The sequence below is a fragment of the Lithobates pipiens genome, unplaced genomic scaffold, assembly GCF_037356315.1.
Source record: "Lithobates pipiens isolate NorthernLeopardFrog02 unplaced genomic scaffold, aLitPip1_a1.2 Scaffold_10, whole genome shotgun sequence".
Classification (NCBI taxonomy): domain Eukaryota; kingdom Metazoa; phylum Chordata; class Amphibia; order Anura; family Ranidae; genus Lithobates; species Lithobates pipiens.
In genome coordinates this window covers 212,518,622-212,541,186 of record NW_027507686.1, presented here as the reverse complement: position 1 = coordinate 212,541,186, position 22,565 = coordinate 212,518,622, and the positions used below count along the sequence as shown (strand labels likewise).

The 22,565-nt window shown below is 42.7% G+C and overlaps 1 protein-coding gene across 3 annotated transcripts in view; it reads right to left on the bottom strand.

Annotated features, from left to right (window-relative positions):
• Window positions 1-706: 706 nt before the first annotated feature.
• Window positions 707-22,565, bottom strand: part of SPON1 (spondin 1) — a 686,200-nt gene continuing 664,341 nt past the window's right edge. For all 3 annotated transcript variants that reach the window (XM_077460912.1, XM_077460913.1, XM_077460911.1), the window contains exons 15-16: window positions 8,892-9,155; window positions 707-4,397 (exon numbers count right to left, since the gene is read on the bottom strand). In XM_077460912.1, the coding sequence (XP_077317038.1) occupies window positions 4,234-4,397; window positions 8,892-9,155 (428 nt within the window). In that variant the 3' untranslated portion in view covers window positions 707-4,233. The remainder of the gene's footprint in view (window positions 4,398-8,891; window positions 9,156-22,565) is intronic.

Below are 22,565 nucleotides of genomic sequence, written 5' to 3'. Positions count from 1 at the left end.
TATTGCGATGCGCATAAAGGATACAAAAACAATTAACAAAGAAAATGTAAAAGTCTTTATCACAATTTATTGAATCATAAAAACAATTCACAATCGAAGGCCAATGTGGGATATGAGGTATTTCGACTAGTTTCGCTTTTTAGCTTCTTCAGGAAATACGTCTAAAAAATATATATCACAATTAAATATACACACAAACAATACTTTTGATGAAAAAAAGGAAAAAAACAAAACAAAAAAACACTAGGGAAAGGGGAAAGGGGAAAAAGATGGGCAAAAACAGAATTACAATATCATGTACTAGATTCAGAGCCTTACCCCAACGCTTAAGCCACAGGGTGTCCTAACCAACCGGGAAGACACCCTGTGGCTTAAGCGTTGGTGTAAGGCTCTGAATGTAGTACATGGTATTGTAATTCTGTTTTTGCCCTTCTTTTTCCCCTTTTCCGCTTCCCCTAGTGTTTTTTTTTCCTTTTTTTCATCAGAATTATTGTTTGTTTATATATTCAATTGTGATATATATTTTTTAGACGTATTTCCTGAAAAAAGCTGAAAAGCGAAACTAGTCGAAATACCTCATATCCCACATTGACCTTTGATTGTGAATTGTTTTTATGATTCAATAAATTGTGATAAAGACTTTTACATTTTCTTTGTTAATTGTTTTTGTATCATTTATGCGCACCGCAATAGTCCTATAGCTTCCCCCCCTTTTTTGGTGGGTCTGGTTGGGGACCAGACTGTCCAAATACCTTTTTCATGTAATTTCTGGATGATGGTGCACGACCCATATAGGTTGGATCTGCAGTTATGTTGTGTTGTGAGGCCATTCAGTTTTAGTCCTTTAGAACCTGTTGCAGTTATTGTAGGAAGTAAATATCCACTGAGTTGAAGCCAAACATATTTTCTTTGTTCCCCATATTTTCTGGAAGATTGGGGTGACCTTACATCAGATACGAATTAAGATAATTACAACTTTAGGCCTAATCCACTAGTAATTTTCCATTTATGAGTTGCAAACTGTACCTTTAGCAGGTCTATATCAATAACGAATGAGCAAGATGGCTGTATGAAGACATCTGCCAGCTTGAGCGATCATTATACAACCTCTTTCCCAGTTAGGACATCCAGCTTTGAAACTAGCGGGGGGGGGGGGGGGTTACTAAAATTGGAGAGCGCAAAATCTGGTGCAGCTCTGCATAGAAACCAATCAACTTCCAGGTTTTATTGTCAAATCTTAATGGAACAAGCTGAAGTTAGAACTTGATTGGTTACTATGCAAAGCTGCACCAGATTCTGAGTTTCCAGCTTTAGTAAATATCCCCCTTAATGTCCATATATTTCATATCAGATGGAACACTCGTGTGTAGAGATGGACAGTTTTTTACTACAATGTAAATCTTTAAATCTGCATATAATTTATGTTGAAAAAATGCATGCCAATATGGCCAATCCCCAAAGAATCATACAATTAGTGAACCAAGATAATTCACTAAATTGTGTGATTCTTTGCAGAGCAGTCAAATCTACATGAAAACACTACGAATTCGAAAAAAGTGATGAACTGACAATTCTGATTTAATCCTTACTCATATGGTTGAAGTTGAGAATACTGACATGGCCCTCAGTTTTGGTTAAGCTTTCAAACCTTATTTTTTTATTTGTTTTAACTTTTTTTTATTGTAGCGTCATATTCCGTAGCATTTACCAGAGAATGTGTAAATATTCTCATTGGCCTTTACAGCCCATACAATTTAATGTTCCTACACTGATTTTGGGAGAAGTCAAAATAATCACCCTGTATGTTCTAGATTGCTGAAGCCACCTTGAGTATCAAGAAGAAACCCACATAACAAAAGGCAGAAGACTCAGTGGGGTTGATTTACTAAAGGCAATTTGGCAAATAGAAGGTGCACTTTGCAAGAGCAGTTGCAGTCCCCAGAACTTAGTGAATGCGGCGAATCTCCACTTTGTTAAGAATACCCAATTAGGTGCAAGAAAAAAAAAAGATAGCATTTTTGCTTGCACATGATTGAATGATGGAAATCAGCAGAGCTTCACTGTGTTCACTAAGGCCTGGGGAAGTGCACGGTCTATTTGCACTAGATACAGAATTAACTTAGTTGCTTAGTTATATAGAAACTTAAGCAATGTCAGCTGGAGCAAAGGTGACATTTTGAAATAAAATGCCATGAGGCCTTTTATTGTAGCCTGCCTATCTTCAGAACATCCATATGGGGGTCTTCAGAACATCCATAAAAAATGGATACTAGGGAAGAATGTAGTGAAAGCAGTCCATGTCCTATAGCCCAGTGGTCATCAACCCTGTCCTCAGGGCCCACTAACAGGCCAGGTTTTATGTATTACCTTGGGGGAGATGCAGACTAGAATACTGCAATCACTGATTAGCAAATGATATCACCTGTGATGTATTTCAGTTATCTTGCAAACCTGGCCTGTTAGTGGGCCCTGAGGACAGGGTTGATGACCACTGCTATAGCCCACACCTTATCTTGATCCAATCTTTTCCTGATATTCCTTTGACAGCAAAAGCCAACAGGAGCAACTGCTGCACAAAGCATTTTCAGTTAAACTGAAATTGTCCCTATATTTTAAAACAAAGGTGACCCCCACAAAAATGTTTAGAGCTCCGGCCACTTGTATGGTCAAAATTTATTGTACTGAAAAAACTCTACTATCTGACAAATCTTAAGAATTGAACCCTTTTGACAGATTCCTGGTCCCCATGCATCCCTCTATAGCTTCTTCTGTTGACCAAAGGTGACCCCCACAAAAATGTTTAGTGCTCTGGCCACCTGTATTTTCAAAATTTATTGTACTGAAAAAACTCTACTGTCTGACAAATTTTAAGAATTTAACCCTTTTGACAGATTCCTGGTCCCCTGCTTCCCTCTATAGCTTCTTCTGTTGACCCTTACACCACTACACAATACTGGACACAATAGTGACATAGGGAATGGTGGATCAAATGGGTTCGGGGGGGATGTCACTCTTGGACATGTCTGGTCTTAGATACCAGCCTGCGACATCAAACGTACAAGTAGAGGTGCTTCACCATGTGAGTCTCTTGTTATTTATTTATTTTTTTTCATGTCCTTTAACAGCAGATGGGTGCTTCAAGTGGGTGTCCAAAAAAAAAAAAGAATGGCCTTTCCAAAAGTACTAGCCAAGTGCAGATGGTTACTTCTACATCAGCAGTGCCCTCAAAAAGATGGTTTGGATGACTGGGGGTTGTCTGTGCAGCTTGAGTTGCTGCCTCCTGGATTTGTGAGTTAGTGAATGGAGTACTTCACCACCTTCTGGGGGCATCCTGACTAAGGATATCTCTTGGGGAGCATGACAGACTAAAACATGGTGGACCAGGAATCTGACACTCCCAGAAATATCTTCCATTGGTATCACTTTATTAGTGAAGATCAGAAGCGTGGAAGACGGGAGAGGTAAATCTTCTTTGCAGAGGGCACTTTTGCTTTAAATTTTTTTCCAGCGACAGCTTCGAGTCGCTTCAAGTTCTGATCTGTTTTAGAAAAGGAATGGAAAAACCTACCTAGTGTCTACAAGACCTTGACAGGCTCAAAAAAATAGAATGATGGAACCAACTTTAGTACAGCTTCTCCACAAACCATCTAGAGCTGTGTAAGTATTATCAGGTCCAATTGATGGATACAACACAAAGGAATAGAATATACAGTATCAGTAGCAGACTCAACATGTGGCACTGAAAAATTTCTAATGTCAATGGACTTTAAACAAAACATGCTTTCACTAGTGAAGAGTATTAGAGGAGTCTGAAAAAAAAAAACAGATAAAAATCTTCTTCGAGTGTCTGTTGTCCTTTAGCTTAGTCTATCAATGAGTGTTTAAAAAACCATAAGGGCGGTAACAGGCTGTCCTATTGGTGACGTTTGACTTCGCATGCATGTCACACTGTTGAAGATTAGAGTCCATGATGTGGCTAGGAAGATACATTGCTTGCCCAGAGTCAACATCTCTTTTGGGACCACCAAGATGTAAGATGTCGTATTCATTTTGCTAACCGGATGAATTCATTAATACATGTGGATATTTAGAAAACAGAGTTCTCGCACCTGCAAGAATAGTAAGCAAAGTACATTGCAAAATGAAAAGCACTGTATATATTCTATGATAAAAAAATCTAATAAAGGTCGACTTTTGCATGGAACTCAGAGCTCATCCCATGAGAGACGTTTGCTAACATGGATGGACATTGCAAGCTCGTATCTCCTTCTTGTCTTTGCAGCTTGTGAACTGAGAACTTTTGAACCTTTTCTTGACAGTCATGAACCTTTCCTGAATGCCACCACCGCAATATTTGCTGCATTCTGTCCACGCTGTCCATGGCTTCATTTTGCAAACTGTAAAAAAAAAATATTTTAAAAAAATTAAATCACAAGCATAAAAATATGTAGAAAAGTGTAATGGTAGTTCAGTTTCACATGGATGTTTACAACCATTCCATATATTTATTTCTTACAGTAGGTATTCTGTTAAAAAAAGCTCTGTAGTTAGGATTCCATTAAATAACCCATTATGGTTTGTCAACATTAAATTCTGAAAACCAGCAAACAGAACCTATAATTTTATATATTTCGATTAAAAACGGAAGTCTGCTTGCCACAGCTTTCACAAGTAGGGTCTTTATGAGCTCTAAAGCATTAGAGGGGGGACTAAGCTGCTAGGAGAAAGACCTGAATGTCTCCAGTGCGTCTGCTGTGAACTTTAAGGATGTGTTATTTCACAGTTCCTGCAGCTACAGAGGTCAGTGAGAGCTTGTTTTAATATTCACTATTTTTGATAAGAATATGAAAATTCTTGAATGTTCATATCCTCACCACAGGTTCACTTTTAAGGAAAACAGTATTGAGAGAGTAGGTAGGTTGTTGGCCCCTCTTCGCATTTTGAGCACACTTTCCTGAAAGAGAGGTTCAAACTAAGGCTTCGAGAAAAATATGTACACCTGAGGCTCATGTGACATGGAGGCCCAGGCCACCTGGCGTGTGACACAATATGGGTGATCTTAAACCGCTTCTGAGAGGGTAAATCTCATTCCAGCTAGCCACCACCAGCACTTAGATCGATCAAATTTGCATTTAACACTAAGCCCTTGTACACACGGTCAGAGATTCCGACGGAATATGTCCTATCGGACCGTTTTGTCGGATAATCCGACTGTGTGTGGTCTGCATTGGACTGTTTCCGTCGGAGTAACCGACGGACCAAGTTTTCCAACTTGTCCGTAAAATTTTCCGACAAAATTCTCTGATCGGACATACTACGATCATGTGTAGCCTACTCCGACGGACAAAGTGCCACGCATGCTCAGATCAAATCCCTAGACCAAAGCTATTGGCTGCTAGCCTGAACGTAGTCCCGTCATAACGAAATAACGTCATCACATTATGTACAATCGGATTTTCCGACAACTTTGTCTGACCGTGTGTATGCAACAGTTTCGGACAAAATCCAACGGATTTGATTGTCAGAATGTCCGACCGTGTGTACAAGGGCTTAGAGTAGCTCCACTTTTGTTGATAAGAAAACATTCCCTTCTGGGTGATCTATGTACAATGCAAGGATTTTAACAAACTTTGTTACAGATTTATACTTTTTTTATTCTGAAGGAATAACTGTTTGTTTGTCGGCGTCCATGTGCATAGTGAATCTGTATGGGAGTGGTTTTATAATTATGGGGTTGATTTATTTAAGGCAAAAGGACAGTTGCCTTGAGTTTAGTAAATGAGGTAAAGCTTCACTTTGCAAAAAATGGCTAGTTACATGCAAGCAAAATTTTAAATAACAGCATTTTTGCCTTCACATTATTGGATGATAGAAGTCAGCAGAGCTTCTGTCTATTTACTAATCTCTGGAGCAAAGTGCATAGTCTATTTGCCTTTAGTAAATCAACCCTTATCTATCAGCTGCTGCACCTGCAGGGTTTTAATGAGGAAAGTGACGGGTGTGCATTCCTTTAGACGTGATCAGTATGCGAATCACAAAAGCAGGAAACACTTGAGACATTTCCGGGGGATGTTTTGTATACCATCTGTGTACAGAATGCCTCCAGGCAGCCATGTTGCATTGCATTTCACAGAAAATGACAGTGCAGCAGATTAAAAATGAAAGGTGATTTTTAATAAATTGCATCACAATTTTATATGTTGTATTATTATTTTTTATTTGCTAATTTTTTTCCCCACGACATTGCAGTTACCCTTTAATTAGTGAGGATAATTTCCATTGGTATTGACTGTGCATCTCACCTCCTAGAGAGCCACCTAATTCTGTTTTGCATTCACAATCAGTGACAAGTAATAGTTTCTACAACTTTACTGGACAGCATTTACACAGTTCACAGACATGTAGTAGCATAATATTTATTACAGAGCGTAACATCCAAATACTGCTCCTTACTAAAGTGCTGCAAATGTCCCATTAATTCTATTTAGGAGGGGTGCTGTGCTGCTCACTTACTCATAAGGACTCTGTATACATCTCTTTAGGTCCTACACCTTCCAGCAACTCCCACCTTCTACCTCTGCTCAGGCGATTCAGTTCGCATTGTGCGCTATACAAGTATTTCATTCATTCTGCTACATGTGGTGCACCTCTCTTCCCAGACATGGATAGAACATAAATCGCTCCTAAACTTTATAGAGACACGGGGCATGACGTAAAAACAATACACAAACCATAAAATAAGAAGAACATATAGTATGTGCTTTTCCTTATACATATTTGATAAAATATGTACCTACATCCTAATTCAATATATAGGGAACCAACAGGCAAGTACAGGGAACGGGGGGCAAAATAATTTTTCATGGTACTGTCGAAAGCATAACAACCAGGTAAAATCTATATACTTTATTGTAAATTACATATTTTATGAAATATATACAAAATAATAAAACCAAAGGTTTAAACATAACCCATGGCAGTGGCTAGACTGTACATAAATGTAATACCTATATAATGAATACAGCAAATAAATGCAGTTGGAATGTACAGTTAGCCAACATTTAACATGTTTTGCAGTGAAATCCCTACTTCAGGCGTTCAAATGGCATAGCAATCAATCCTACAACAACAAAGTAGGTAATGAAACAAGAAGTCTTCCCTAAGAGGGAAACCTGCTACACATTAAATAGGGATACCTCCCTTACATGTTGAAAATGCTAATTGCCTGGCTTTCATATCAGTGGTTGTCAGTGCAGCATGTTAGTGCTTCCTCTTCAGTGCCCATCAGTGTAGCTACCGCTTTGCGTCAATTACCGATTTGTGTCAAGTTCCATCACCTAGTGATTGTGTCAACTTCTGTCACTTACCGTTATTTTTATGGAAATAAAAACAAACTTTTTTGTTAAAACAATTTAAGTATTTAAACAAATTGAATTAAATAGAGAGGGGGAGGGGGTTAGAGAGAAAGGGGGATGAGGTGAGAGGGGGGTAAGAGAGAGAGAGAGAGAAGGGGGGTGAGAGAGGGGGGGATGGGGGGCAGGATAGAGAGGCCCTTACCGCCACTTAGAAAGTCAACTAACTTAACTTAACTTATGCCAATTGTTAGAGCATCCATAGGCATGCCAAACTCCCTGAGCCCTGGTCCACCATCAGCCTTGCTGTATGCTTCCGACATTGGGGATGTACAACAAGCCCTGCCTGCCAACGTCCCTGAGCTTAGCCTGTACTGCAAAGGTGAGCAGATGGATTGGGGGTGTCCAGAGGTGTGACCAAAGAGGGAGTGTGCATCGAGTGTGGGGCAGCCCCTCCTACTCTTACCGCAATGCGGCTCCATCCCCTCTCTTTCACCCCTCTTCTCTCTCTCTTCCTTACCCCCTCTCACCTCACCCCACCCTTTATCTCTAACCCCCTCTCTATTTAATTAGTTTAAATACTTAAATTGTTTTAACAAATTTTTTTTTGCATTTTCATTGTTTTTATTTCCATAAAAAAGCCCACCAAAATCCTCAGCACCAGGTCCATGATGCTCTTAATCTGGCTCTAAGGGTATGCCAGCATTAAATGGTTTGTCTCATCTCTGTATCTCTGTAACTGATACATTCTGTTGGAGAGATTGTTCTTTTGAAAAACAACAGGTTTAATGACCAGGTAATCAGGTGCAAATAAAGAAAATAAAATGAATGCAGCCATCACATCTTGGTAAGCTGAAATATAATAAATGTTTGCTTTTGGGTTTAATATCACTTTAACTTGGTTTCAGCCTCTTGCAATTTCAGCAAAGCTCAGACTTGGGGCAAAACTAGCTATATAGTTATATTGCAGTGCTGTAGTAAAATCTACTGGCTGAATACCCAAACTTGCAACTGAATGGCTGTAGCTGCTATTTGGTTGACAACTTTTGACTCTGCTCCTTTCATAAACTTCAAATGAGTAATAAAATGTTGGCGATCCAGCTGGGCAAACTAATGTTCGAATTTTGGATGATTGTTCTGAATCAGATGAAATTCTTATGCCGCGTACACACGGTCGGACTTTCCGATAACAAACTCACCCCTAACATTTCCCGTCGGAAAGTCTGACCGTGCGTACGTGGCATTACAGTGTATGGACATCTTCAGTATTACTTTACTGCAGCAGTCAGGACTGTGCTGTGTGACAGAGCTGTGTAGAACCGGATTGACAGAACTACAAACCCTTTGGCAGATAAACCAGCCTCCAAATATATATTTGACATGTGTATTTAGCCATCTTCCTAAATTTAAGCTTTAAATAAGTTCTTCAAATGAAGTTGAGATGAAGTCACAGTAGGAACCAATGCTTTATACTTGAGGCTCCAAAACCGAATCCAATCACAATTTTATGAATTCTGTGAATCTCCCTTTCTTGCTCACCTGGTGGATGCTCACTGTCTGCCTCCTCATTGGTCCTTTCACTCCTCCTCTTCTCACGAGCTTCCTTCAGACGTCTCTTTTCTCCCCCATTGTTTTTCTGGCATTTTCTGATCCTGCACTTTTTGCGTTGCACGGTTTCCGGACAGACGCCGCCACCAAACTGAGGCTCTAAGGTGATCATCCGTGTTCTAATCATGTGTCCCTTTCCACATGGCTTATTACAATCCGACCAATGGGACCACTCTGTCAGTTCACAGTTAATGGCTGAAAAGGAATATATTTCATTTTAGTATACTTTGACTGTTTGATGTATTTTTATGCAGTAGCTATATTAGTATTTATGTAGACAAGTGGCTTTTTTGTGTTCAGGCTGCTGTGTACTCAGTACCCCATAGCTCCCAACTTTCCATGATTTGGAATAAAGTCCCTCTTTCCTCCTCATTTGTCCCTCATTTTGGTGTGATCCATATAGTTGTATATAAAATGCATTAATTATCTTTCAAAAAAGTGTTTCCCAGTGCTAAACCTTTCATCCTGTCTCTAAATTGCTGAATTTGTAAATTTCAAAAGCCACTGTAAAAAGATAGTAGTGGTAAAAAAACCACAAAAAAAAACCACACTTGTGGGTTTAACTAATAACTTTTTTTATATAATCCTCCTTTAAAGGGTGTATTGGGGGTGTGTTCTATGCCTGCATACTTTTACTAATCGCTCCTATCTCAAAAAGTTGGGAGGTACGAGTACCCAACTGTACTCTTTCAGAAAACAGAACTGTCTGTGATACGCTTTTTTATTTGCAACAACAGTTAAATTTTCAAGACAAGCTTTCAGAAGTCTCCCCTCTTCTTCTTGATTCAAGTAATAGTGATACGTTTATGCCACGTATACACGACCAGACTTTTTGACAGCAAAGGTCTGACGGAACGAGTCCATCGGACAATTCGATCTTGTGTGGGCTCCATCGGACCTTTGCTTGCCAAAAATCCGGCGGACTTTAGAAATAGAACATGTTTTAAATTTTTCCACCGGAACTCCGCCGGACCGAGAAATCCATTCGTGTGTATGCTAGTCCGACGGACAAAAACCGACGCTAGGGCAGTTATTGGCTACGAACTTCCTTATTCTAGTCCGGTCGTACGTCATCACGTTAGAATCCGTCGGACTTTGGTATGATTGTGTGTGGCCAAGTCCGTTCATTTGGAAAGTCCGTCGGAACTCCGCCAAAAGTTTGTCGGAAAGACTGTCGGACCTAGTCCCTCGAAAAGTCCGGTCGTGTATACGCGGCATAAGGTTTAGGTTTAGTACTGCTTGAACTGAGAAGAACAGGGTATACCCCCAAAAACTCAAGCGCAAATGTGGATGATAAATGAAAATAATACCTATATAGAAAGCAGCTGCAACCACTCCAAAAGGTCAGTCAACCAAAAAATGTGGATATTAAAAGTGAATAGTGTTGCGCTATCTTCAAAAAACCCTGCCTGTACAGCTAAAAAAGTGCTAAGTGCCAAAATCACAAATAAAGCTCTAATATATTACAAAAAAAAAGGAAAAATACACCTTCCAAAAGGTATTCCAATGCTCCTTTAAATTATAACATGTGATTGCAATCAAATAGCATGCCACAATATAATACACAGCAAGAGTACCTTTTTCCAAAGAGACTTCACCAGATTTGAGCTCCCATAAAGTGACTTTGACTAGGCTGAGATAACGTCATCATTGTGCTGCAGGCTGAAGGAAGCAGTTCCTTAGTCTCCTCGAGCCCAGTTATCAGACTGCATCAAACACTCTAACTTTGTAGCAAGTCTTAGGATGTCAGATAGACATTTTTTAGGTTCCCTGATGATCATGCTTCCCTCCCCCACTGTTTATTTTTTTAATAAATTCTTTATTTATTTGGTATCAAGAAACAAGTAAGATACAGTTCAGTATCAATGGCACTTCAAAGGCATATAGGTATATGAAGATATGAGGTTGAGTCATAAGAAAAACATTGTACAACTCAACACAGTATTTACTGAAAATAATGTCTATATAGTAGTAATATAATCAGTAGGTAATACTAAAGAACAATGTTCAAAAAAACTGGAGAGAGTGGGTAGGCAAGGGTAAGAAAGGGTACAGGGGGAAGGATCCACTAAAATAACAGTGGTGGCTGGTGGTTTTCTTCTGGGGGGGAGGGAGTGGCACAGACCCCCCCCGGAGTCAGTGGGCCTCACATTTACCCCATCTCTGACACAGCATTTCCCTCTGGGCGATGGATTCTCCTGCGTCTCCTCATGACGGCCATGTGTCTCATCCCTCCTCCTCCTAGGCCAAGAAGATTGCTTCTCCTTTTGGCAAATCAGGGAACGGGTCTCAAGACCTGACTGGCCAGGAGGAGAATCAGTGTGACGATATTGAATAATAATTTGCTATCGTGACCCACCCTTTTTTGAAACCTATTAGAGCCCCAGGCTCTAATCACATGCTTCAAAAAAAAAACATTGGAATCCATGCGTCCAGCGCCCAGTATTTAGATTTAGGGGGTAAATATGCAGGAGAGGGTTACAGGGTGCTATATTGTTGATATGGGCAGATGGAGTAGGAGGCGGATTAAGTTGGAGCATGGGTGGGTTCCCTCTCAGAAATTCAGCTGGGGGAAGTGGATGGAAAAAAAGGGGAAGAGACCGTGGAAGGTAGGGGAAGAAGTTGGAGGGGTGTAAGAGGGTCTTCAAGGTTGGCTGAATTTGCCGCCAAAAAAACAAGTCCCTACACTTGCTCCAGCCCTGCTTAAACACTATCCCTATTGCTTAACTACTCTCCGGCGCACTTCCTCCTACCCATTCTAGACATCTGCTTTTCAGACACATTTGTCTACATCCCCCGGGTTCCCCGGGCCTTATTTCAACTCTCTACGCAGCTTTGAATGGCTGATCATCTCTCACCTCACTCTCCTATGTGTCCCAGTGGGAACGAGACTTGGGTATTGGGATCGATGACTGGTGCAAGGCTTCGTCTTCTGTAGCTAAATGTTCCTTTAATACTGCCATCTTAGAGGCAGCATACAAAGTGCTATTTTGGTGGTATTGGGTTTTGGCATGTATTGCTCATGCCAACCTGACCTCTAGCGATCGCTGTTTCCGGGGATGTGACCATCATGGGGATGTAATTCACATTTGGTGGGCCTACCTGCGCTTAGTGGGTTTCTGGTCCCGAGTGTTTGGTTTGTTGTTTTCTCTGTTCCATTTGAATGTCCGTAAAGAGGCTAAATTTGCACTATTACATTGCCCTATCCTGGATTTGTTTGCTCATCAGCAGAAATTGGCAACTTATCTGTTTATAGTGGCCAAAAGGACAATCGCTCAAGCATGGAAAAAAAAACAAAGTCCTCTTTCAGGAAGTGAAAAAATGCTTGATGACCATAATGGTCAATGAACAAATGTCTAGCATATTCAAAGACATGCATGCCAAGGTCCTTAAAGTTTGGGAGCCATGATGGGCATATGCCTTCCCTGAGCTCCCTCTGACTAGTATGGATCAGCTCTGACTGGTTTCCTGGGTGATCCCGGGTCCCCTTCTCCTTCTTTCGGTTCCCCCTACCCCACTTCTTCTTATTTTCCCCTTCTTTCTTAGTTAATGCACTGGAGCTCCCACTCTCGAATATGGGCTGTTTTTTTAGAGAGGTGATGGAATTAAGCAGTTTACGCAGTTCTGAGATCATCTAGGGGACAAGTTCCTTGGCCCTGCAGAGCCGTTCGAACCATGTAAGGTCTGACGTAGCTCATATAGCATGACCATGAAGGGGGAAAAAGCAGTAGAGTTGTTTGTAGCACCAGAAGTCCATGGGAAAGTTTCTATAGCACTCCCTAAGAGTCTCAAGTGGGACTAGTCTCCCATTCTCTAGAAATTAATTACATCTAGTATTGCCATCGCCTGCTCAGGATCAGAAAAATGCTAAGCATTCTCCAGGGGGGAACCACAAGTAGCGGTGCCAACAGAGATACAGAGAGTACTTGAGAGAACAAGTGGTTAAAGGTATCCCAGACCTTCAGAGTGTGGGTCATCAGTAGAGAAATAGTCTCTGATAAACCTCTATAGCTTCAAGGCAGCCAAGGGGCATTGGAACGGTTGCAGCCTACATTTTTTTAGGGGACGAACAATTTGTTCGAGACATGAAACTGACAGTTCAAAATACTCTGAAGGACAATGGCTCTATAATATTGTTGTATGTTGGAAATGCCAAGTCCCTCTGATCATTTGGCCCATTATAGGATACGCATGGCTATTCATGGTTTCTGTTCCTTCCATACACACCTAACAAACATACTCTAAAGCTATATGAAGAAAAGCTGGGGTAAAGGCACAGGTACCATCTGAAAAGTATCCTAGGGAGGACATTCATCTTGTTAAGGTTTGTGCATCCTAGCCAGGTAAAGGGTGTACTGCAGGTCCCAGCATACTGCATTCAACAAGGGGATGTACTTTTGTCCGTAGAGGACATCTAGGCGGTCATTGAGCTTGTTCCCCAAATATTTTTTGGATGAAGTAGCCTAGGAAAAGGGGACAGTTGTCTGCAAATTGGAGACTAGGTCATCCAGTGAAGTAATCGGCAGAATTTCTAACTAAAACATTTTTAAAGTGATTTGTCACTACGTCTCCCAAAGATCAAGATTACCCACATTTGATGTCAACGGGAAAAATCACTAGCAACATTCGCTCAATGAATACAGCCAAGAAATTCACAGGAACCAAGATTAAAATGATTGTGTCCTTTATCAACTGGCATCTCAGTCCAGGAAGTACCGTATATACTCGAGTATAGGCCGACCCGAATATAAGCCGAGGCCCCCAATTTACCCCCAAAAAAACTGGCAAACTTATTGACTCGTGTATAAGCCGAGGGTGAGACATGCCTGTCCATCCCTGTGTGTGTGTCCGTCCATCCCTGTGTGTCCGTCCGTCCCTGTGTGTCCGTCCATCCCTGTGTGTCCGTCCATCCATCCCTGTGTGTGTCCATCCATCCATCCATCCCTGTGTGTGTGTGTCTCCATCCATCCATCCATCCATCCCTGTGTGTGTGTCTCCATCCATCCATCCATCCATCCCTGTGTGTGTGTGTGTCTCCATCCATCCATCCATCCATCCGTGTGTGTGTGTGTGTGTGTGTGTGTGTGTGTGTGTGTGTGTGTGTGTGTGTGTGTGTGTGTGTCCAGCCTACCTGTGTCCCGAGCCTTTGTCCCGAGCCTCCGTCCCGTGTCGTGCCTTGCCTTCGTCCCGTCCCGTCCCGTCCCGTGCCGTGCCGTGCCTTGCCTTGCCTTGCCTCCGTCCCGTGCCCTCTTCGTCGGCGGCCATTGTAAAATTCAAAAGCCGCGCCTCCTCCTTCGCCTGTGATAGGCGGAACACTGAATTTCCCAGCAGCCTGTGTTCCGCCTATCACAGACGTCGTATCATCCTCGTCCGTAGTACGAGGATGATACGACGTCCGTGATAGGCGGAACACAGGCTGCTGGGAAATTCAGTGTTCCGCCTATCACAGGCGAAGGCGGAGCCGGAGGCGCGGCTTTTGAATCAGAATGGCCGCTGTCTGTCTGCTCGACACGCTGATCGAGCGGGCAGACAGCGATGACTCGAGTATAAGCCGAGGGGGGCACTTTCAGCCTCAAAAAAGAGGCTGAAAATCTCGGCTTATACTCGAGTATATACGGTAGATGATGACCCTGGATGATGCCTGAACAAAGTTAGATCTGTACTTTTGAAGAGAAATGCAGATGAAGGCATGAAAAGGGAGAGATAATACCTCCAAGGGCTACACTTTCACATTACTCACCATGCATATATAGTGGAGTATTTTGGTTTTGTGCTGCCTTATGCAAGACCAAAATCAGGTGCCCTCCCCCATATAAATTTATCCCATCCCAGCAGTGGTATACCTTTCGTATCTCAGGATCTGATGAGGAAGCTGTAGTCGTTCACAATGAACAGCTGCGACTTCCTCACCAGACCCCAAGATTAGTCCAAGTGCCACATATGTGGTCAATGGGGCAGAGGACGGGGTCAGCAGAGTAGAGGATGAGGCGGCACAGGTGGGAAATGAGGAGGAGGTGCTGATGAAGCTGCACTTATAGGTGGCACTGATGGGCATTAATAGGCAGCACTGATAGGTGGTACTTTGTGGTACTTATGGGTACTGATAGGTGTCTCTGATTGGCAGTACTAATGGACACCGCTATAAGTAAGCATCAGTAGTTATGGTGTGAAACATGTTAGCTGTTCAGTCTATCTCTTGCTGTATGGTTTTTAACCAATAAAGAAATTATCCTTGGAGTGCGGCCATCCGGATTGATTTTCTTTTTACATACTGATGGACACTGGCAGCACTGATAGGTACTGTTGGGGCTGCACTGATTATCAGGACACTGTTGATCAGTGCCGTGATTATCAGTGTAGATGTCCCTTTCACACTGGCCGGTTACCACCTCTTCTTTCTCTGTGACAGCATGATGAAAGGAATGCCGATAACTGGTAAGTCTGTTTGCATCGTGATCCGCTGTGATTAGACACTGCTGATCACATGGTAAAGAGCCGCTGATTGGCCCCTTACCCTGATCACAGAAAGCACTTGGTCAATAGACACCCTCCCAGAAACTGGGCGACTGTGCTGTAGCCGCCATTCAGCTATAGCGCAGTCACCAGGGGGGCAGCATCACCCCCTGAAAACAGGGGGCCTTCTACCCTACCTCCTTCTAATAAATAATAGCTGCCTTGGTGATCGTGGCTTTAAATACTTCCGTCACACTGACCTGGAACAAGCATGCAGATTATTCAGTGTGGACCTCCAAATACAGTTGCATTGAGGAAAGAACATTGATGAAAAATCTTCTGTCTTAGGCTACTTGTGCTGGCATCTTCTTGGCTCTGTGGTTCCTTCTACCAGCCCCTACATCACTACAGAAAACAGTATATACAGGGCCAATGGAAGAACCCACAATGCACAGTATAATATTCATCTGAGGCCGCGTACACACGCGGGGACTGTTCGCTCAACTTTGTTCGTCAAACAGTTTCAGCGGACAGTCCGCTCAAAATTAGCATGGACGGACTTGGCCACACACGACGAACGAACAGTCCGCTGAAACCGTGCGCGATGACGTGAACGGCACGTACGACGGGACTAGAAAACGACGTCCTATACACTGCAATGCAACCTTCGGCGTGTAAATCCTTTCTGAGTATGCGCGGAACTTAGTTTGACGAACAAGCCTACACACGAGGGGACTGTCCGCTCAAACAAAGTTTCAGTGGACAGTTTTCGGAAATTCCGAAAAAGTTTGTTCAGCAGACTGTTCACTGAAACTGTCCGCTGAAAGCCCACACACGAGCGGACTGTCCGCTGAAACACTGTTCAGCGGACAAAGTTGAGCGAACAGTCCCCGCGTGTGCACGCGGCCTGACACACCCGGAGGGCTGAATGCAGATCTACAGCAAGGTTCTCACTTCAACACTACATTCTGAGCTTCCTCGATTTAAAAAACCTGAAATCCAAAGTGGCGGCCCAGGGACAGTAAGGAGGGGAGGAAAGGGCTAGATGATGCTCAATGACCTCCATTTGACTTGCTGTAGCTTCTATTGCACACTGTGAGAAGCTGAGTGTGCAGTGGAATTAAACTAAGGAATTTTAGTTCAGGAGGGGAGCCTGTACAACTCTGCAAGACTGACAGTAAGGCTGGAGTTCACCTTAAATATCCATGCTTTGAAATAAGAATATCTTTTCAACTTGTAGGGACACGGTAGGGACAGTGTTGCTTTTATCTAAAATCTATGACACAAAAAGCAGATCTGTTGAGCTCCTTCAAATCGTGGAAGTGAAGTCTGTAGGTTGGCAGCCGTCTCATTATTTGCTCATCTCCAGTCCACTGTAATTTGTCACTTTTTCCACTCTTAAACAACCTTTGGGTTCCCCTCAATTTGCATCTCCGCTAGGACATTCTAATTCTATAGTCTGTTAAGTAAAATGAAATCGTTTTTCTCTCCCCTCCCAGAAGAGACAGCTCTGCAATTCCGAATCCTTAAATTGAAGGCCTGGTGTTAAATAATGCACCTAAATGACATGATGGAGACAAGCTGCAGTAACTATGCAGCAATTGGACATTAGAGAACAATTTACAGCAGAGTCCATTACATCAGCTTCAATGGCGTCATTTAATATGGAAACAAATTTGGTAGGTGCTGTATATTGCTTTGTTAAATAACTAAACATTTACTGTCACAGCCTTCGCAAGTACACGTATTATATTTTATTATTCAAAATACTTAGAGAGGAGGAGGCAAGCAGTAACCCATACAAGTCTATCAGAAGTCAGCTTGTATCGGCCGAATTACACTGATAAACTCCTTTTATCAGTTGTTGCTGGGGGGTATATCAATGTTACATAGTTAGGTTGAAAAAAGACAGAAGTCCATCTAGTTCAACCATAAAAAGTAAATAAATAAATAAAATAAAAAATATCATATACAGTGGTGTGAAAAAGTGTTTGCCCCCTTCCTCATTTCCTGTTCCTTTGCATGTTTGTCACACTTAAGTGTTTCGGAACATCAAACCAATTTAAACAATAGTCAAGGACAACACAAGTAAACACAAAATGCAATTTGTAAATGAAGGTGTTTATTATTAAAGGTGAAAAAAAATCCAAACCATCATGGCCCTGTGTGAAAAAGTGATTGCCCCCTAAACCTAATAACTGGTTGGGCCACCCTTAGCAGCAACAACTGCAACCAAGCGTTTGCGATAACGTGCAATGAGGCTTTTACAGCGTCCTGGAGGAATTTTGGCCCACTCATCTTTGCAGAATTGTCCTAATTCAGTTACATTAGAGGGTTTTCGAGCATGAACGGCCTTTTTAAGGTCATACCACAACATCTCAATAGGATTCAGGTCAGGACTTTGGCTAGGCCACTCCAAAGTCTTCATTTTGTTTTTCTTCAGCCATTCGGTGGTGGACTTGCTGGCAGGGCTGGACTGGGAAAGAAATTTGGCCCTGTACTTCATCCAGACCGGCCCACTTACATTTTGAGTGTCCCATCAGCAGCCCCCTACATCAGAATGTCTCAACAGCACCCCCTTACATCAGAGTGTCTCATCAGCGCCCCCTTACATCAGTGTCTCATCGGCACCCCCTTACATCAGAGTGTCCCCTGAGCAGCCCCCTTACATCAGAGTGTCCCATCAGCACCCCTTACATCAGAGTGTCTCATCAGCACCCCCTTACATCAGAGTGTATCATCAGCGCCCCCTTACATCAGAGTGTATCATCAGCGCCCTAACATCAGAGTGTCCCATTAGCGCCCTTACATCAGAGTGTCCCATCAGCGCCCTTACATCAGAGTGTCCCATCTGCGCCCTTACATCAGAGTGTCCCATCAGCGCCCCCTTACATCAGAGTGTCCCATCTGCGCCCTTACATCAGAGTGTCCCATCAGCGCCCCCTTACATCAGAGTGTCCCATCAGCGCCCCCTTACATCAAAGTGTCCCATCAGCGCCCTCTTACATCAGAGTGTCCCATCAGAACCCCCTTACATCAGAGTGTCTCATTAGCAGCCCCCTTACATCAGAGTGTCTCATTAGCAGCCCCTTTACATCAGAGTGTCTCATTAGCAGCCCCCTTACATCAGAGTGTCTCATCAGCAGGCCCCTTACATCAGAGTGTCTCATTAGCAGCCCCTTTACATCAGAGTGTCTCATTAGCAGCCCCCTTACATCAGAGTGTCTCATCAGCAGGCCCCTTACATCAGAGTGTCCCATCACCAGCCCCCTTGCATCAGAGTGGCCCACTGAGCCATCGGCCCACCGGGAAACTCCCTGTAGTCCCAATGGCCAGTACATGCCTGCTTGCTGGTGTGTTTAGGATCATTGTCCTGCTGCAGAACCCAAGTTCGTTTCAGCTTGAGTACACGAACAGATGGTCGGACATTCTCCTTCAGGATCTCTTGGTAGACAGCAGAATTCATAGTTCCTTTTATCACTGCAAATCTTCCAGGTCCTGAAGCAGCAAAACAGCCCCAGACCATCACACTACCACCACCATATTTTACTGTTGGTATAATGTTCTTTTTATGAAATGCAGTGTTCCTTCTACGCCAGATATACTTGGACACACACCTTCCAAAGAGTTCCACTTTTGTCTCATCGGTCCACAGAATGTTGTCCCAAAAGTCTTGGGGATCATCAAGATGTGTTGTGGAGAAATTGAGACGAGCTTTGATGTTCTTTTTGCTCAGCAGTGGTTTTCTCCTTGGAACTCTGCCATGCAGGCCATTTTTGCCCAGTCTTTTCCTGATGGTGGAGGCATGAACGCTGACCTTAACTGAGGCAAGTGAGGCCTGCAGTTCCTTGGACGTTGTTGTGGGGTCTTTTGTGACCTCTTGGATGAGTCGTTGCTGCGCTCTTGGGGGAATTTTGGGCGGCCGGCCACTCCTGGGAAGGTTCACCACTGTTCCATGTCTTCGCCATTTGTGGATAATGGCTCTCACTGTGGTTCGCTGGATTCCCAAAGCTTTGGAAATGGCTTTATAACCCTTTCCAGACTGATAGATCTCAATTACTTTCTTTCTCAATTGTTCCTGAATTTCTTTGGGTCTCGGCATGATGTGTAGCTTTTAAGGATCTTCTGGTGGACCTTACTGTGTCAAGCAGCTCCTATTTAAGTGATGCCTTGATTGTGAACAGGTGTGGCAATAATCAGGCCTGGGTGTGGCTAGAGAAATTGAACTCAGGTGTGGACAACCACAGTTATAGTATGTTTTAACAAGGGGGGCAATCACTTTTTCACACAGGGCCATGATGGTTTGGATTTTTTTTCACCTTTAATAATAAACACCTTCATTTACAAATTGCATTTTGTGTTTACTTGTGTTGTCCTTCACTATTGTTTAAATTGGTTTGATGTTCCGAAACACTTAAGTGTGACAAACATGCAAAGGAACAGGAAATGAGGAAGGGGGCAAACACTTTTACACACCACTGTAATCCCATATACCCAATCTTATACCCAGTTGATCCAGAGGAAGGCGAAACCCCCCCCCCCAGAAAAGCAGGATCCAATTTGCTACAACAGGGTAAAAAATTCCTTCCTTATCCCAGAGAGGCAATTGGATTTTCCCCGGATCAACTTTACCTATAAATGTTAGTACCCAGTTATATGATATACATTTAAGAAAGAATCCAGTCCTTAGTTAAAGCAATCTACTGAGCTGGCCAGAAACACCTTTGGTGGGAGTCTATTCCACATTTTCACATCTCTTATGCCGCGTACACACAATCTGATTTTCTGATTTTGTTGTCGGAAAATTTGAGAACCTGCTCTCAAACATTTGTGTGCAGAAATTCCGACAGCAAATGTTCGATGGAGCATACAAGTGGTCGACAATAAGCTCACATTGAACATTTCCCTGTCGGAAAGTCTGACTATGTGTACGTGGCATTACTGTGAAGAAACCTTTCCATATATGAATATTTCCTCTATATGTAAAGAGTGCCCCCTTGTCCTCAGTGTTGACCATAAAGTGAATTACGCAACACCAAGTTCACTATATGGACCAATTATATATTTATGCATGGTGATCATATCCCCCCTTAATCACCTCTTCTCAAGAGTCAATAAATTCAGTTCCTCTAATCTTTCCTCATAGCCGAGCTCCTCCTCCATGCCTGTGAAGCGCTACCTCTCCAAATAACCTCACAATTCAAATATAGTCCAAACTTTAAAACAAATAATCAAATGACAGTGTTAACAAGTGGTAACAGTATATATTTTAGTGTCTGGGACTGAAGTTGTGAGGAATTAGTTGGGTCTGGTGGGTGATAAGATTGGAAAGAGTTGGGAAGGGGTATGTGCCGATTTGTTTTGAAAGAGTTGGTTGATTTTTTGCCGCCATCTTTAGGCACCATTGTTTTTTGATTTTTACCAGGCTGTGCTTTCTTGGGAGTACGTTTATTGTAAAGATAAGGATGTTGGATGGATATCAATGCACATAGATTGTTTACAGCTCATACATGGTTTTGTGGCCTGTAGTTGACCAATATTGGGTTTATTCCAAGAGAAGACTCTGTTGTAATTATAGTCATCCAAGTCTGTACGAAATTTACCCAGTTTTGTGCAAATGAGCGTATCATCCTTGTATTTGGTATTTTTCTTTAGGTTCGTTAGCCATGTGATAGGATTGTTTTATTTTAAATCAATGATATCTAGTATAAGGAATTGTATCTGGTGTAGAAGTTGCTCAAATCTTATTTTCATCTGGGTAAAAATAACTTCTATCCATTTATTAGTACTGAATTCTGATATCCCTGCCCATATTTTAGGCAGAAAAGTGGTACTGATACCTGTAGTAACTAGGCTTCAGCACGAAAAAGTAATAATGGTGATGGCCCCAAAGGTGTCAGATAGTGAAGATACAAATATATACAAACTATAGAGATCCTTTTATAGTGACATAATTAAAATAGTGAAGCATACATTATTATTTATTATTATTATACAGGATTTATATGGCACAGTGTTTTTTGGTATTTTCAGACTAGGTTAGTGATGTAGCTGGGGGCAGAGTTATGGATGGCTTTGTAACTTATTGTTAGTATTTTGAATTTAATTAGTTGGGTGAGTGGCAGCCAATGGAGGGATTGGCAGAGAGGGGTAGCAGACGCTGAGCGGTTTGTAAAGTGGATGAGTCTGACAGCATTATTCATGATGGACTGAAGGGGGGATAGTCTATTTAAAGGTAAGCCAATGAGGAGGGAGTTGCAGTAGTCAAGTCGAGAGATGACAAGGGAGTGAATTAGGAGCTTTGTGGTTTCATTGGTTAGAAAGGGATGTAGATTGGAGATCAGGGGAAGAGGCATGTGGGGGAGGAAATATTATGAGCTCAGTTTTGGGTTGAGTGACATCCAGACAAATATGTCTGTGAGTAAGTTATATTTATACTCAGAGCCTCAGTTGAAATTCCTTACTGGGAATTACATGGCTGTGGATCTATGGAAGTCTAAGCAGTGGAGGTCCATCCATTAGGGGCGCCTGGGTGCCGCCCTCCTATCCACGGCTGCCCCCCCCCATCTAGCCATGTGTCCGGCTCCTTTCAGGACACCGGATGCATGAATTCCAATGGGAGCAGGGGAGTTTGAAGCACTTGATTAGAGCCAGAAGCTCTAATAGGCTTCACAATGGGATGGGCTCGGGTAGCAGAGCCCACCTAGGTGTGTTACAAATGAATATTTGCTATTGAAACACTGATCCTCCTCCTGGTCAATCAGGACCCATTTCCAGAAGCGTCACAATGGGCTGCCGAGGAGGAGGGAGGCTGCCGCCACCATGATGCCCGCAGAGAGCAGGGGAAGGGGATGCCACTGTCCCCATAAGGTGAAGTCGCCGCCGCCATGATGACTGCGGGGAGCAGGGGAAGCCGCCATGAAGCCCAAGATAAGCACTGCCTGCCATAGATGGGGTGAGTGCTCCGGAGCCAACCAACTGGACTGGGGGGATGGTCTTGGCACTGTGTCTAAGTGACTGGAAGGAGACCTAACACCCCAATTGTACTAAGTGAACCACCTGTGTGCACCAGAATTAGTGCAACTACAAATGTGAGTGCGATTATTTATTTAAAGATCACCTTTTTATACAGTTAAACACTATGTCAGTTTT